Raw genomic sequence first — 16,790 nt, 5'->3', positions numbered from 1 at the left:
GGCAGGCACTGATCCCACTGCACCTTGCCAGCATCGCCCGCAGCCAGGCTTAGTCAGAAAGGAAGTGTAACACATCCTGAACAAACTGGCAGAGGAGGCACCTCAAGCTGCAGAACCTTCTAAAAGACAGAGGGCCTGGGCCGTGGTGCTTTTTGATAAACCTAAACCAGGTGATCCCGGGAGTTACAAACTGCACAGCTCAGACTGCTGCCTAAAGAGACAACAAAAACTATTTCAGGGGTTATAGGACAAGAACATTTGGGACAGGAAAATGGGGTTATTTACCCATTTCTGGGAAAATTAACCATTTTTCCCTTTTTGGAGTCTGACACTCTAAGAAGACCTAAAAATAGATGATTCAGCTGTTTCTGGAGAAACTGCTAACATCAGAAAGGCATCACTGGGTGGTTTTGTGTACACACAGGTAGTTTGTACACATGCTTTTGGCTACAGGTGTGTGTGCACACAGATAAGTAATTACTGCACAGCCCAATGTGATCCCGAGCCTGCCTACTGTCACTGTACCTACAGCAAACACATACAAAAACTGACCAGAAAAAAAGGCAGCAACTCAGCACACACAGTGGAACAGCAGCTCTGCACTGGGAATAAATCATCACAGCTCAGGTAATTCCCTTGTATGGTTCAGCTGACAGCAGCCATCTAAAAATTCATTAACTCCAGACAGTTTTGAGGAACATTCTCTGTAGTATTCACTGCTGAATTTAATTAAGTGCAGATATATTATTGATTTACAGTTCAAATAATCACGGTGCCCACCAAGCTTCAGAAAATGTCACTTTTTTATGACTTCACCACAGCTACTTCTTCCAGGGTCAGGTGAACAGGTTTGGTTTTGTCCTTTTTTGGCTCTATGAAAATTGTGACATGACTTAATGGACTGTGAAATGAAAGTTCTGGGACTGGAAGGGTGGTGAGCAGAGAAAAGAAGGCCTGTGGAAGGATTATTTATGGGGTGTCCTTAGCAGATGAGATTTTCCTTAGACAGGAAGAAATACTGCAGCTAAATACCTTGTTTTCATGGAAACTGTGCACAGGGAATTGAATTCATGAGGCTGAAGAAATTAAAAATAAGTGAAAGGAGGAGGATGATAAAGAAGCCATCAGATGCTCATGATCTCCAGCTGCTGTTGCTTTATCCTAAGCACAGATCTGCCCAGTTTGAAACCAGTTTTCTTGCCCAGCTCCAGCCTGCTGTGTCACTGGACACGCACGCCAAGCAGGGGAGAGGCTGGTACCCGAGTGCAAAGGGCTGCAGAGGAACATCCAAACCTGCTCCTTTGCCCCTGTTCACCTGCACTCAACCTGCTTGTGTTGGGCTGTGCCACAGAACATCCTATGTTCAATAATTCCCTAGAAAATTATTTTTTAAAAGTATCTAAATGGACAATTCCCAGTTCTAAAGTGGCTGGGAAACTTCAGAGCTGAAATTTGGTGACTGCTCCTCTTTAAAATTGTGATCATTAAGCTTCAAGGATCTCAGCCACCTTCATAAAACAGAAGTGTTTTCATTAAACACTGTTAAGGGTAAATCAAAATTACCAAAGTTTCTCGAAATATTGAAAATTATCCAATTTGATGACCCAGGATCAAAGCAAAATGTTTAGCAGAGTTCTCTAAAAAGCACAAGAGATTTTATTTCATTTCTCAAGCTAAAAACACATGCAGTTCAAAAACTGCTTCATTTCACATCAGAGCTAATATTCACTCTGGTTTTTTTTCCTCCCCACCACAGCACACCACTCATTAATTTAAGCATCATCTTTGGAGCACAATCAAAAACCTTCTAAATGTGCATGAAGAAATATTTGCCTCCCTCCAATTATGATCATCTCTGATACACTCTCTGGGCTAATGTGTTTATCAAGTGAGGTAGAATCTCTGTAAATTATTTTTTAAGCATTATTCATCATTGAAAATGCTTGTTTCCCAAATAGGAGCAGTAATACAGGGAGGGAGACTTGTGTTTTGTTTGTGAGAGATCTGCATTTCCATAGCAGATAATCATTTGTTTAAAAATATCAATGCCAAGGGTAGAAAGCCAAAAGAACTCAGATGATAAACTGTCATGTTGGGCAATGGTTATTTACATCTGGTTCTACAGAGGTTACATTTCCGTGAGGTAAGGAAAAAAGAGAGAAAACTGAATTCTGTTTTCTGTCAAATCTGAATATGGTGCTATTTAGAAGCCTCAAGGCAATCAGCTAAAAATCCCAAAGCATAAAACATCTCTTCCTAATGGGGCTGGTTTTCAGAGGAATTGGAACGCTGTCACTCCAGCTGAAATTGATGGGAACAAAATTGTGTTTTCTTTCAAACACAATTAACTTTGTGCAAAATGGGATAACAAGTCATCCTAAGACCAGTGAAGGAAATAGCCTCAGGACTAAGCCCACTGCTGTGGTGAACCCTGGGGCCATTAGCACTCCTGCAGCTCAGACCCCAACCCATCCCAAATGACCCCGGATATCTGGTCTCCAGGAGTCACCAGCCATGTCCATGTTCCAAGGATTCCTGGTTTTCCACTGCCAGCATGGACTCATCCATGACCCCAGCTGAAGCTCTTGGACTGTGCTCCTACAGATGTGTAAAGCCCTAAAATTTCAGACCTTAGCAGATCTCAACTCCGTGGCTCCAGAAAATCCAGCCACACAAGTGCTTCCCTACTGTGCCCACCTCCAGAAGGAACCGGTGCTCATGGCAGGAGGCTGGGAAGTAACTGTTGAACTGTTTGATACAAAGTCCAATCTTAGTGAGCGTTTTGCACATTCATTAACAACAATGCTGTCTTACACTGGATTGGCTCCAAACTGTGAAGAGGACCCAAGAGCCACTCTGATTCTCAGAACACACCAGTCCTTTTGCTGTGAACAGATACTCGGTGACACAGATCTATTTCAAGTAACAATTCTCTCTACTTATTTTTGAAGAAGGAAGCATCTTACACTGAAGATTATCCAAGCCTAGATGCCCCAGGGCTCTGTGAAAGGAAGCTGCAAGGGATGGATACCCCACACATCAGATCTGTGTGGAATTACAGCCTGAAGCACAGACATCTCGGAAGCACTTGTGGGTGATAGCTCTCCTTGCTCTGTTTCTGAGAACAATAAATGCTCATGCAGTCCTGATGTGCACAGACACTGCAGGAGAGCAGAAGCACCAGCATAAGACACAAATGCCAGCTCAGGAGTGCTTCACAAAAGCAGCCATGGAGTCAGGCTCTGGCTGCCACAGCCTGGCACAAGTCAAGACTGTATTTGAGTCTCTCTGAGCGAAGGAAACGCAGCGAAGCTGAAAGAGCGGGGTAACACTCCCCTACCACCCGGCACTTCTAGACCTGGAAGTCACCCACACAAAGGATGGGCCCTGCAGAGCTGGCCAAGGGCACTCACAGCACTGCATGGCTACTGCATGGGTCTGTTTGTGCATGGACCTCCTCAACCACCATGTCCAGAACCACCAAAGGGTTCACAGGCTGCTCAGCTTTCAGAGAAGACTGGACTGTTTGTGCATGGACCTCCTCAACCACCGTGTCCAGAACCACCAAAGGGTTCACAGGCTGCTCAGCTTTCAGAGAAGACTGGACTGGCAGTGGGGCAAGCCAGCACGTGGCTGTGCTCAGGTAAGTGTCCCTTCTCTCTGGGTCGCCAGATGTCTGCTGCAAGGCCTCAGGCCACCTCTCTGATGCATTATTCACACAGAGAAAGCACCAAGGACTGCTTACTAATGGGAATTCATTATCTCCCAAGCTCCCCCGGGCAGGCACCACATCTTTCTTTTGTTTGAAGGGCTGCACTTATGGCTAAACACAGCCACAGACCCCACACAAACACCTTCATATCCAATATCCAGATCGAGTTCTGCAGTCAAGCCCTGTCACCTTTCCCAGTGCGTGACTGGACAGATCGTGATGTGGTTTTGTTCTTATTTTTTTTAAGATCCGTGTTATTTAAACACGGCATTACCCAGAAAAAAACCCAGGCATTTTCATCAGTTAATAAGAGCAGAAAAGCAATATGCATAATGGGGATGGAAAAAGATAAAGTTGAGGTTAATGCAGCTAAATCAAGGGGACTGGCTCATCCCCTAGGGCTGAGCCAGCCAAGCTTCCTCAGCTCCTCTAGGAGAGGCTCTCTGCTCCTCTTCTCTGCATCAGCTGCAGGCTCTGCAGCAAGGATCCTCAACAAATCTATCAGGACAGAGCAGTAAAGTAACACCCAGAAACAGCAAATTTTCTCCTTGGGTTCAAGAGGGGAAAAGCATTTCTGGTCTGTAAGTCTGGTCTAGACACAGTTTTAGAACAGATTTGGAAGGCAAAGATTATTCAATGACACTGAAGGAAAGGAAAACCAAATACTTCCAATTGTCTTTGAAGTGAAGGACTGTAGCCAACACTGGTGGTAAATTAAATATTAGTAACTGAAGATGGGAAGAAACAGCACATGCCAAGTATCCAAAGTATACCAAAAAAGCTACAAAGCATCAAGAAAACAAAAAGAAGACGGGAATTTTTTTGTTTTCTTTGATAGAAAAGCCTCAATGTCTTACAGGATTTGAGTTCAGGTTCAGGAACAGGAAAGGACCTGGTGAGGCCCCTGCCATAAACCCAGCCACAGCTGCACAGCTCTGGTGCATCCCCCAGGAACAGCAGTGGAATCCCCCAGCTCCCTCCTCTCCCAAGGGACACGTGCAACGCCATCCTCAAACAAGGTTTACAAGAAGCCCCAAGCACAACATTAAATACCATTCTGCAGCTCAAATCAGAACTGGCCTTTTCAGTTCCGCCACAAAGGGATTCTGCACGTTTTAATTAATGGGTTTAATTACTGGTAGCAGGTTTATTATTCAGGCCAAAAAAAGCTTTTTGTGCAGTTCATCCCTTCCTTAATTCGAACTGAAATCTCATTCAAAAGCCAAATTCTGCATGTTTAACAGTGCCCAAGTTACTATTTTTACTCATGTTTACTACTAGCCTTTCCCCAAAACACACTAAGTATATTCCCTCTGCCAAGCTGGCATGCTGGATTTACATCTAAATAACATATATTTTGATTGTGACACACACCAACTCTCCATAACCCACCTGAATACCATGGTGATTAATTTATAGCATGGGGAATTCAGGACTATTTAATTTAATATACTCTAAATACTATTTAAAGAGAGCAAACTAGTAATACTCATTTCAAAGTAGATATTGGAAATGTAGAGATCATCTGGGTAACCATGTCTGAGGCATTCATGAGTAAACCCAGTTTGCAGTAGGAAGCTGACTTAAACAAGTTTTTTAACTGCTTCAAGCAGCAGGTGACTGTCAGACTAAAGGTGGGCAGCCACACAGAAAAGGCTCAGCAACCTGCAGGCAGATTTTGGGCAAACGCTGTAGGTGTAACGCTGGAAACCCTGTAAATACACCTGAGGTAAGTGCAGAAACAGGCGTGCTTGCTTTGCCTTCCCCTCTCCCTCAGACCTGCAGAAGGCAAGGGCACCAGCAGGCGCTCCCTGCTCGGCGGTGCCGGGGCAGCAGCAGCCCTGGCCCTGCCGCTGAGAGCTCTGCCAGCCCCGCGCCGGTGCCGGCTGCCGTTCCCAGGGAAACCTCTCCTGAACCCCGGCTGCAAACCCACGCCAGCCAAGCTGCTCCAAGCACACTTGCAGCGCTGCACTGGCCCCTGAGTGGGCACGCAGCCGCAGTGGAACTCGCTCCGCAGCAGCTCTAGCCCAGAGGAATTCAGAACCTTGTCCCACAATGGCACACAGCAGCCACTGGCCAAATGGAGCTGCTGTGGCTCTGAACCACAGAGCCAGATCTAGAAATCACAGGGGATGACAGCCCCTGGGATGTAACTGAGGTTGGTTATACGCTGGGTTGGGAGCAAATACAGAATCTCCTGCACTCACTGCTTCTCCACAAGGATGAAAACGTCGGCACTGCTCTCCTTCTTCCAGAGCACCCAGGCAGAGAGCACAGACTGGAGCAGAGTCCTCGTGGTTACAAATCCCTCCTGCTGGATGAGCACAGCTGACAGCACAGAGGCACCATTCCTCCAGGCCAGCAAGGGTGGCAGAGAGCTGGAACATTTCCCAGGACAAGGGGCACATGACATTTAATTGGCACCTTCAGCCACCTAAGACCTAGGGCAGCTACGAACTGATGCAGAGAGACCCTGAAATCAGCCATCATGTATTTAAGAGGCTCTTGCTAAAGTCAGCCTAGCAGGAGAGTAAAATGATTCACAAGAATTCTATATTTATAATGAAGATTCACCAAAAATGACTCATGTACTGAACCAATCTAATTTTAAATAGAAGGGAAAAACCTCTTGAAGAGTCACACGAAACTGGAGTGGGGGAGGGAAGAGAACTGTACACACAGGAGAGCACCAGCCAGGAGCTGTTAGCCAAATCTGCTGGAAGGGATTTCTCCATTCAATCAGCCAAAGTAAAAACAGAACATTCAGCCTCACCTTCCTCTGGTTTAGAGTTAATCAAGGCCTCTGTTCAAAGCAGCAGCAGGCTGGAGTCCTGCTTTGGGACAGGTAGGATTGCTGGGCAATAATGAGGCAGCTCAGTGCAGAGGTATTAGTTCTTCAGACCATGAAGAATTCAGAACACAAAACCAACAGGAATCACAGTAGGAGGATAAGTGACTTTAAAGTATTCCTAATTTTGGAAGACTTTCAAATTCCAGAAGACTTTAAAGTATTCCTAATTTTGGCCAAGCAGAGTCTAACAGAAACAGCTGCCATGCCATCACCCGTTACACCAACAATGCAGCACAGCTTCCAGGACAGGATTCCAGGAACAGAGAGCAGGCACACCACACTGGGAGCTCCCTGGAACACACAGCCAGCCTCCAGCAAGGCCACCTGTCATCTTGGCTGGGTACTTGGATAATGGCATTTTAGTAAGAGTTAGTTTACAATTTGTAATGTAGACACACATGTAGCAAATACAGAGGTGAAATGGACCTGAACACCATGATTTCTAGTGTCTAAATCCCTTAATTTACCTCTGATAGCAGAGAAAATAAATGTCTAGAGGAAAAGTAAGGTTAGGTAGCAATAGCTCTTCCGCGTGACATTTACCACATAAGGCGATGATGTGACTGCTGTCTTCATGTACAAATTTCCGGGTGACAGCTTCTTCCATGATCTGCTTTACCTGAAATGAATAGAGAGAAATGATTGCATGAGCCCAACAAAATCAGCACAGCACGAGGGAGTTTCAGTTTCAACCACTGCTTGCCCCTTCCCCCTCACCAACAGACTAACAGCTCCCTCACATCCCATTTTGCAGGGAAGAATGGATTTAAGGAGGGAAGGCACAAACAAACCTAAGGGGCTTACGACAGCATGAGGAAACCTCTGGCAGAACAAGGACAGGTCTGTTTGTGGTGTGCCCCCATAAAAGGCAGATTTCAGTGTGCCCACAGTACCCTCCAGAGAACTTCTCCAGCATAAGTTTTGAAAAGCTGTGAAAGACTTTTTATATTATTCATCCTTGGCCTTCACGCAGTCTCTTCTGCTCATGAAACCAGGCTGTGTTGCTACGTCCCATTTCCACTTGTGCCATTCTGCTCTTTTTCAAGCACAAAGCATCCCTGAGCGACACAGGCACACATTCCCAGAGAGGTTTAGGGCCACCATGCCCCTACCTGGGAAACATGGAACATACCACAGCAATTACAAATTACGCCTTCAAGCCTCTGTTGCACCAGACAGTATACAAAATTATTACAGTACCTTCAGAGAAGGCAGTGCCTTCAGTTTTCAAGACACGATTTAGCAATTGTAGCAAATAAAATTACAGTTATCACACTTTCTAATGATTTAAAACAAAGTTCCTTTCCAGTTTCAGGGCTCAAGATGTGTCAAGCTCCAGAGGGAAATCATTGCAAATTACTGACTTTCAAAAATTAAAGAAGAAACAGACAATTCTTACAATGAGGCTCTTGGCAAGAGGCTGTAGTCACCCTCCACTCATCTGCCACTGATTTCTCCCCAATGGCTTCCTCAGCCTGACACCACATGAAACCTCTTTGGTTTCCAACTCATCACCAACTCATTTATCAGACACTCATTTCCTCCTGGCCATGGAGAGCTCGCTCTCTTCCATATAACAAATTAACCATAATTTTTGACTTCTCTCATTTGTGAGCTACAATTACAGGGTTATGACACTCTGACAAAACGTATGCCAATTCACTTTCTATATATGAAAGTAAGTGCTACCATGGCAGAAGACTCAACCAGACACACTGTTCTTCCAACATTTAGAGCTAGCTGGGTACCACTTCATGGCACTGACATGCCCCAAGCTTTTGAGCTTTTCCCCTCAGGGCTGGACCAGGAGAAGCTGCAGGTGCAGTGCTCCATCGACAGCTGGGCTCCGCAGCTGCCTGTGGAGGTGCCTTCTCCGGTTTGAAGGGCTTCCTCCTCCACGAAGACCATCTGTGAGACCAGTTCTGGATGCTGTAATTAAACATCCCCTCCCCCAGAAATCATCTTGGGGCCTCTGTGCCCACTCCTACTCCCCCAGCCCGGCTGGCAGCAGGCTGCAGCTCTGGCACTTGCTGCACGAGCCTTTCAACACATGGCATTTGCCTCGCTCCAAATTCTGGATCAAGTGGATTCTCCAGAATTTGTGCTCCTTATCAAACAGGAGCCCTGTGAGTTGCAAAGAGAACACTGGAAGGGAAAAAGGAAACATGTAAGAGGCTTTGAAAGTAGAACGTGTTTTATAGCTGAGGATTTCAAAACAAGTCTTTTGCACTTTATAAAACCTGGCTCTCTGCTCACACCTGAGGCCTGACAATATAAACTTTGAGCCAGGCAATTTTGTTTATTTCCTGTGGCCTTTCTGACATGGCTGTTAGAACTTAGGACCTCACAGTGAAGCAGCTGGAGGTGGAGGAGAAAGGGTATCAAGGAAGAAGCAGAGGTGTGAGGAGGTCTCGTGAATGGGCACTCACATCTGGATTATCCTGGGTACTCAGCAATCCCTTTGGCACAGTTTCATTCACAGTTTCTGTCCTGGTGCAGCAGTCACCACGCTGGCAGGGAGTCACACCAGCCTGTGCACATATAACTCAAGGTCACAGACAAGACTTCAGGACTGCAGACCATGAAATCAGTCTCAGCATCCCAGAGAACATTAACTGGAATTCAAATCCTAACAACGGGGAGGAGGAAGAGTCGTTTTGAGGAGCAAAACCTCAAGTGCTCAGCAGCTAATTCATTGCTACCATACAGGCACATTCCCAGGCACACCTCAATCACTCAGTATGTTATTTAGACCCCAGTTAACTAAAACTTTAAGTGTATAAAAACTGAGAAAGAAAAGTGTTTCAGAGTCAATAATCAACCGTACTTTTCTAGAGCAGCACCATCCAGTGTCTCTCAGGAGTCCCAGCCTCCAGGGCTAAGGACACAGAGCAGGCTCTCTGTGTGTTCCCCACTGCCACCGGATGCCAAACAAGCTCTGTGCATTTTCTGGAGAGTGACTGAATGTTATTAGAAAAGATTTTTAAGGCATAGACAGGATATGAGAAGATTCAAAAGCTGGAATGCAATGTTCTTCAATCCCACGTCATCCCTCACTGCCACGTAATTCATGGATGCTCCAGGCAAGGAGCTAAAGCAAGTGTTTCTGATCAAATGGAACACAAGTTGTTGTTTTTTTTTTTTTTTTTTTTTTGCTTATTTCCTTAATTCCCTTGCAATATTGCACAGCTCTTCATAGGGGATTCTGCTGCTTTGTCTCTGTTCTCGGGTGGCACTTGACAATGGAGCTTTTTGAGCACAAGCCTCCGCGCACACCCACTGGCAGCTACCAGCAGACCTGACCAAACTGCAAATTAATCTCATTAACAGAAACATCACCACCTGCCCCCCCAGGGAGGAATCTGCGGGCCTACAGCTGTGTTTGTGCAAGGGACGGAGGGCTGCAGCCTCCAGCTGGGCCAGGGCACTGGGGCCAGCTGTGACACCGGCTCAGGTCCCGGCTTTGGAAACACCCTCCTGTTCTCTGTGCCTGCCCTGCAGAACAACACAGGAGCCACTCCTGCTAGCCGGGCTCTTGTCTGGACCTGCCTGGTGGCACGCGTGTCCCTCGGTGTCACTGTCCCTGAAGCAGCTGCACAGGAACTGCATCAGCCACAGCCCTGGGGGACAGCTGCTCGCCCTGGAAAAGCTGCAGGCTCTGGGGGCACACGTCTGCCAACGCCTGAGAGCAGGGACAGGAAAGCTCTGCCCGCCCAGGTAAAGATCCCAGCGCTTGAGGGTACAGTACACAAGATCCTGGTGGCAGCATTATACAGATAGAGCACAGAACACTCCTCAAAGAGAAGCTGCTCAGCACTTGCAGCCTCTTCTAATGGATCACTGCTCTTTCTCCCACATCCTACAAGGGCTAAAACTTGCAGAAGCAGTCAAACACTGAACACACATCATAATACATGGATTATTTATTAAGTTTCACTCAAGAAATACACAAGAGAAATAAGTTTATGTTTAATTTTTTAAAAATTTTACTATAAGGAAACTTTAAAAATGGTAAAGAAGAATGCTCATAACATACCACAATAACCAGGAACACAGTTAAAGCCCACAGCATTTATTCCTTAAAGGAGAAAACCTAATGTCCACCATCCACATCTTCTTCAGCTTGTGCAGCTACTGCTCACCTCCTTTATTGACAGCTCCTACTGCACTGACTCCTTACTCCTGATGAAAGACTGGTAGTGTAATAAAAGCTGTTCAATAACTATTATGCTTCTGCTCAGAAGTCCTTACATTTCAGTTGCAAGTTGAGCAATTGAGTTTCTGAAGTGCTCTGAAATCGTTCAGGGTAGAACTGCTAAGGTTATTGTTATCCTGTTTGTTTCACAGCTAGAAAGTACTGTTTAAATCCAGAAATGGCAAAACCCTCCATTTCAGCAGGCAAAAGGAAATGGCCAGAGAAAAAAGCCTGTTTTATGAGTCTGCTTGTCACAACAGATTTTCCTGCAGAGAGAGATAAATGCTTGAAACGTGAACTTCCAAGCGGCCTCAGCATGAATCCCAGCAGTTACATTTTCGAAACACATTACATGTCTTCCTTTCTGTGAGAGGCAACAAAATACATTCCCTACCAATGGGAACTGAAAGTCCATCTGAGGAAAAGCAAACAGCATTAAATTTCCCAAAGGAAAAATGCACAAGTTTTAGCTGAGAGACTGAGGCAAAATAAAGTAAACACTTTGCACCAAGTGATTTTGGAGATAACTGTTCTATGCTTTGCAAAGACAACTGAATTTTCCCAGGCTTGGTGGAACAGCCCACAGAAACAATCCACTGCCTATGAACTCCTTTTGCTATTGAGGTCACAGGAAAAGCATTCAACAGGAAATAAGAGTCTGGGTTTAAAGGACAAGGGAAGGGGACCAGGGCTCTGAGAACAGACATGGACATGGAGTCAGGTTTTCCCAGCAAGCAGGCAGAAGTGGCTGTATGAAGTCACACATGATAAAAAATGAGGTTGAAAATTCTAATGGAAAAGTTAGATACAGTCATTAAGGGCATCATCTGGTGGGCAGTTACTACTGGCTCGTGTTCAGTTTCTGCCTCCATCAATTGATTATTGAAGACAAATAAAATCCATCTCAGCGTCTCCAACTGCCACCTGAGCCATTTTCTTACTGCGAGCACAGACAGGGGCCCTTCCACAGGTCTGTGAAGGCACAGGTGAGGGATGCTACCTCAACCTGCTTATAATCAACAGAGGCTATTTTAGACTGGAAAGCTCTGGCCAACCCTAAAAAGCCAAGCCACTATAAGTGCTCTAAAAGAGCATCAGTGAGGACTTGGGAGAAGGAAAAAACAAATCAGAGACAAAACAAAAATGCAGATGACACAGAAGGTACAAATAACACTTTCAAGCATTATTCAAGTCATTTAAAAACCAGAGTCCAATTAAAAACATTTTAGAGACTTTAAAAACAAATTAGCCTCAGATTTTTTAATTACACACCACTACTTCGCCTCAGCTTGAGCTGGCTTGGATCATGAAAATCCATTTCACTTTCCATCTCATGCATTAGCACAAGATTGCAATGTTCACACTTGGAAAACATTTATCGGATTTATTTATATATTTAAGCATTACTCAGGAGAGCAAGCGCACCCACTTCTAAATAAAACCGTACACTGCCTCAGCTCAAAGGTTCTAGTTCAAGCAGAAATTTCTAATCGAAGTGGCATGCTTGTGGCAGCATTCAGCAGGTGCCACCTGCCCAGAGCCAGCTGCTGGCTGGGTCATCCTGGGACACAGTCCTGCTGCTCCACGTAGAGCAAGACCATCCTGGACTGCCTGTCCTTGCTCTGCCCCTTCCCCGCAACACCTGATGTGTTCTGATGCCAGCATTAATGAGAACCAGCCGCAGGACATGGGCGTGGGGCTCAGGAACCTCGGCCACAATAAGAACAGCTTTACATCTGAACTTTGACGGCTCCTGCTGCTTCCCCAGCAGTGAACTGGGCAGGGGAAGGAGCGGGAGGGCAGGTACCTGTTTAAAATACTTGTTAGTGCTGCGATGGAGCATTACATCTTCACTCCACTGCTGTGTAACGACCGGCAGCTACCCGCAGCTCACCACGGCCAGTGCCACAAAACCACAGAATGGGCAGAGGTGGCCGCAGGGAACGCTCCAGAGGTGTCCAGTGCTTGGACACCTCCGGCACCTCCTCCCAGCCCGGCAGCAGCCTTGCTCTGCGGCAGGAGCTGCTCCAGCGCGGAGCCAGCGCAGCGGGCAGTCCGTCCGTCCTGCCGAGCAGCGGGCAAGGAGCAGCGGCCGCCAGGTGCGGAGCACCTCGGAGCACCTCCGGGCAGCCGAGGAGCGCCGTGCGAGGAGCGAGCGCCAGCAGCGCGACCGCGTGAGACACAGCACCTCCGCTCGGGTGCGGGGGCTGCGCTCCCCGAGCCCAGGGCTCTGACCGCCCCAGCCCCGTCACACAGGTGTGTGCGGGAACAACCACCCAAATTAACCCTTCCCAGGGCACAGGTGCCTGAGCCTGGCACCTGGGAGTCAGCTCGGCTCATCCACGGACACCTTAGAAATACCCTTCTTATCTCCGATTTCCCCCCTTCTCCTCCAAAGCTCACGGTTAAGGGAAAACTCATAAAAAACGAGTACTCCGTGAAACACAAACGCCGGGAAAGGGAGCGGGAGCCGATGGCAGCCTCCTGCCGCAGCAGAAGTCCCACGAGCGGCATCCCTGCTCCAGGTGCGCCCGGAGAAAAAGGGCGGCGAGATTACCGGAGCAGCACCGCCCGGCCAGCCCCGCCGGGGCAGAGCCGCTCCTCGGCGCCGGCCCGGGCGGGCGCGCACGGCCGCGGCGGACGAACCCGCTCCGCGCCGAGGCCCCGGCCCCGGGACCGGCCCCGTCCGCCCGCCCGGGCCGCAGGGCGTTCCCCACGCGGCGCCCGCTGCGACCCGCGGCCCGACCCCGGAGCGCGGGGCTCTGCCCGCCGCACAGCCCCGGGGCCTCGCCCGCCTCCGCCCTCACCTCCTTCTTGACGTTCCACAGCAGCCTGTCCTTGGCGGCGTCCGCCGAGCAGCTCATGTTGGCGGGCCCGGGGCGCTCACAGCTCCCGACCCGGGCCCGCCGCCATCTTCACCGCGGCGTGACGTCAGCGGGCGGGGCGGGGGCGCCGCCCGGCCGCGGGGGGGCGCTGTGCGCGGGCAGAGAGCGCGCGGGACACGGGGACAGAGGGACAGAGGGGACAGAGGGGACAGAGGGACAGGGGGACAGGGACAGGGACAGGGGGACAGGGACACGGGGACAGAGGGACAGGGGGACAGAGGGACAGAGGGACAGGGGGACAGGGACAGGGACAGGGGGACAGGGACACGGGGACAGAGGGACAGGGGGACAGAGGGACAGAGGGACAGGGGGACAGAGGGACAGGGGGACAGGGGGACAGGGGGACAGGGGGACACGGGGAGAGGGGGACACGGGGACACGGGGACAGAGGGACAGAGGGAGAGGGGGACACGGGGACACGGGGACAGAGGGACACGGGGACAGGGGGACACGGGGACACGGGGACAGGGGGACAGGGGGAAAGGGGGACACGGGGACAGGGACAGGGGGACAGGGACACGGGGACAGAGGGACAGGGGGACAGGGGGACAGGGACAGGGGGACAGGGGGACAGAGGGACAGGGGGACAGGGACAGGGGGAGAGGGGGACAGGGGGACAGGGGGACAGGGACAGGGGGACAGGGGGACACGGGGACAGAGGGACAGGGGGACAGGGGGACAGGGGGACAGGGGGACAGGGGGACAGGGGGACACGGGGAGAGGGGGACACGGGGAGAGGGGGACACGGGGAGAGGGGGACACGGGGACACGGGGACAGAGGGGACAGAGGGACACGGGGAGAGGGGGACAGGGGGACAGGGGGACAGGGACAGGGGGACAGGGGAGAGGGGGACAGGGGGACAGGGGGACAGAGGGACACGGGGACAGAGGGACAGAGGGACAGGGGGACACGGGGAGAGGGGGACAGGGGGACAGAGGGACAGGGGGACAGAGGGACACGGGGACAGGGGGACAGAGGGGACAGAGGGGGATAGGGACAGGGGGACAGAGGGGACAGAGGGGACAGAGGGGACAGAGGGGGATAGGGACAGGGGGACAGAGGGGACAGAGGGGACAGAGGGGACAGAGGGACAGGGGGACACGGGGACAGGGACAGGGGGACAGGGGAACACGGGGACAGGGGGACGGGGGGACAGAGGGGACAGAGGGACGGGGGGACAGGGGGACACGGGGACAGGGGGACAGAGGGGACAGAGGGACACGGGGACAGAGGGACAGGGGGACAGAAGGACAGGGGGGGACAAGGGACAGAGGGCCAGTGATCCGTGGAGCCGGGGGGACAGCGGGACACGGAGCAGGCGGACACGGACCCCCGCTGCTGCCGGCCCCGGTCCGGGAGCTCCAGCCCCAAATCCTCGGTGGGGATCACATCAGCAACCCGGAACAAAAGTTCCGGAGACCCACAATACCAATAAAATGTTGGAGAAAAATCACAGAAGACAAAATATAGCACTTTATTATTAAAAATTAGTGTTCTATTTCCTTTTAATGCACTGGCAAAACACTTTAATCAACAGATAATTGATTAATTACCGCATTAACTAGGTACTTTGTCTGTAAAACTGACCCTTAAAAGTTAGACATGAAAATAAAACAAAGACTGAATCTCTAAGAAAATAACTTGATCCCAGAATGTCAGTTTAAACAAGATCAGCAATCATATTTGTTATCCTCTGGATATAAAATATCATAGAACTCCAGAAGAATCCTTTACTCTTAACAAACAAATTAAGTGTCAGCCACCGTGTGAGGTAGGGAAGGGTCTCACTACTGTCCCAGTGGATGAGGAGAAGAGACACACGTGCAGAAAACAGCCTGCCGTCTGTCCCTGGGGGAGGACAGAGCTGGAACAGGACTCCAGGCACACCTGAGCTGTCCCACAGCACGGGGGAAGGCTGAGGCTGTGAGGACCGAATGCCACGGATTGTCACAGAACACAGCCTCGCTGTAAGGCAGGGGCTGCTGGGCACACCCACCCAGTTCAGGCATAGCTCCAGTATTGCCTGCAGAGAATTCTGGCTGAAAATGAAAAACCTCGAGGAGAACAAAAGCAAGCCCTCAGTAAGCAATGCCCATTCAAACACAGGCCTCGGTGACAGCACGGCCCCTCCAACACCCTCCCTGTCCATCACTTATTTTCTATTTTAACCAAGAAGTGCACAAGGTGAAGGCCACTGGAGTGGAACGCTGCAGCAGGATAAATGTCTCGCGTTCAAAACACAGAACGCCAAGGTGAAGGTGAAGCAGTGATTTTGTCTGGACGCTGACCGGCGGCCGGAGCCGAGCCCTGCCCGGCTCTCCTCGGCACTGCTGCCCCATTCACGCCGCCCTGGAGCTCCTTCCCAGCAGCCCCGCTCACACACCGAGCCTCCCTCCTGCAGAGGGCTGGCAGGGCACGGGGGCTGCTTGGGAAACAGCCCACAGCCCTTTGGCACCGGGCTGGGCACGGCTGGCACCGAAAGGCTCCCATCCACTCCCCCCGCCTGCCTGAATGCACAAAGGTTTGACTAAAATTAGGAGTGAAGAAGACAGCGAGTCCTGTAAGAATGACAGCTAATGTAGTCACAATTCACACCCCACAAGTGGGGCAAAAAGGCTCTTTTTTCTCCCAAAGGCTACTCCAAATTGCCGGGTACACCATGAATGCACCCACTGGTGATGGTCTGGGTGGAAGCCAGCACAAGTCTCAACTTGCAAACACATATAATTAGAAACCTGTATTGTCTTAATCTGTGCTTAATTTGAGCAGAGATCCTCGGAGAGCTCACTGCAGACCCACCAATGCTGCCTTTGGACTGCATCATCCTGCTCACTGCCGCTGCTTCTGCACCACACTGGCTGTAAACTCATGTCCTAGAATGTCTAGAACATTCCTGTCCCAATAATTAATAGCCTCCAATGATGTAAAGACTGATTGAGGTGAGAATACAATGCATGTGTTACATCTCAACTCCAGTACTCGAAATGATCAGAACCTGGTGGGACAGAGACTGGACCAGGGCATGATTTTGGGGCCAGGGAGATTCAGTGACACCCTGTGCTGGAGCAGCTCCAGACAAACAGGACTCGGGAGAAACTACAGGGAAATGAAAAGGATATCTGCACGTCTTTTAAACATGTGCATAA

The 16,790-nt window shown here is 49.8% G+C and overlaps 1 protein-coding gene across 5 annotated transcripts in view; it reads right to left on the bottom strand.

The window, feature by feature from the left end:
- The window catches only part of SGSM2 (small G protein signaling modulator 2), a 38,660-nt gene extending 24,937 nt beyond the window's left edge, over positions 1 to 13,723 (bottom strand). For all 5 annotated transcript variants that reach the window (XM_068210770.1, XM_068210772.1, XM_068210773.1 and 2 more), the window contains exons 1-2: positions 13,566 to 13,723; positions 7,107 to 7,182 (exon numbers count right to left, since the gene is read on the bottom strand). In XM_068210770.1, the coding sequence (XP_068066871.1) occupies positions 7,107 to 7,182; positions 13,566 to 13,622 (133 nt within the window). In that variant the 5' untranslated portion in view covers positions 13,623 to 13,723. The remainder of the gene's footprint in view (positions 1 to 7,106; positions 7,183 to 13,565) is intronic.
- Between the last annotated feature and the right edge of the window lie 3,067 nt (positions 13,724 to 16,790).

Source organism: Anomalospiza imberbis, chromosome 20, assembly GCF_031753505.1.
Source record: "Anomalospiza imberbis isolate Cuckoo-Finch-1a 21T00152 chromosome 20, ASM3175350v1, whole genome shotgun sequence".
NCBI classification, from domain to species: domain Eukaryota; kingdom Metazoa; phylum Chordata; class Aves; order Passeriformes; family Viduidae; genus Anomalospiza; species Anomalospiza imberbis.
The sequence above is the reverse complement of the archived record's forward strand: the minus strand, read 5'-3'. Positions and strand labels throughout refer to the sequence as shown.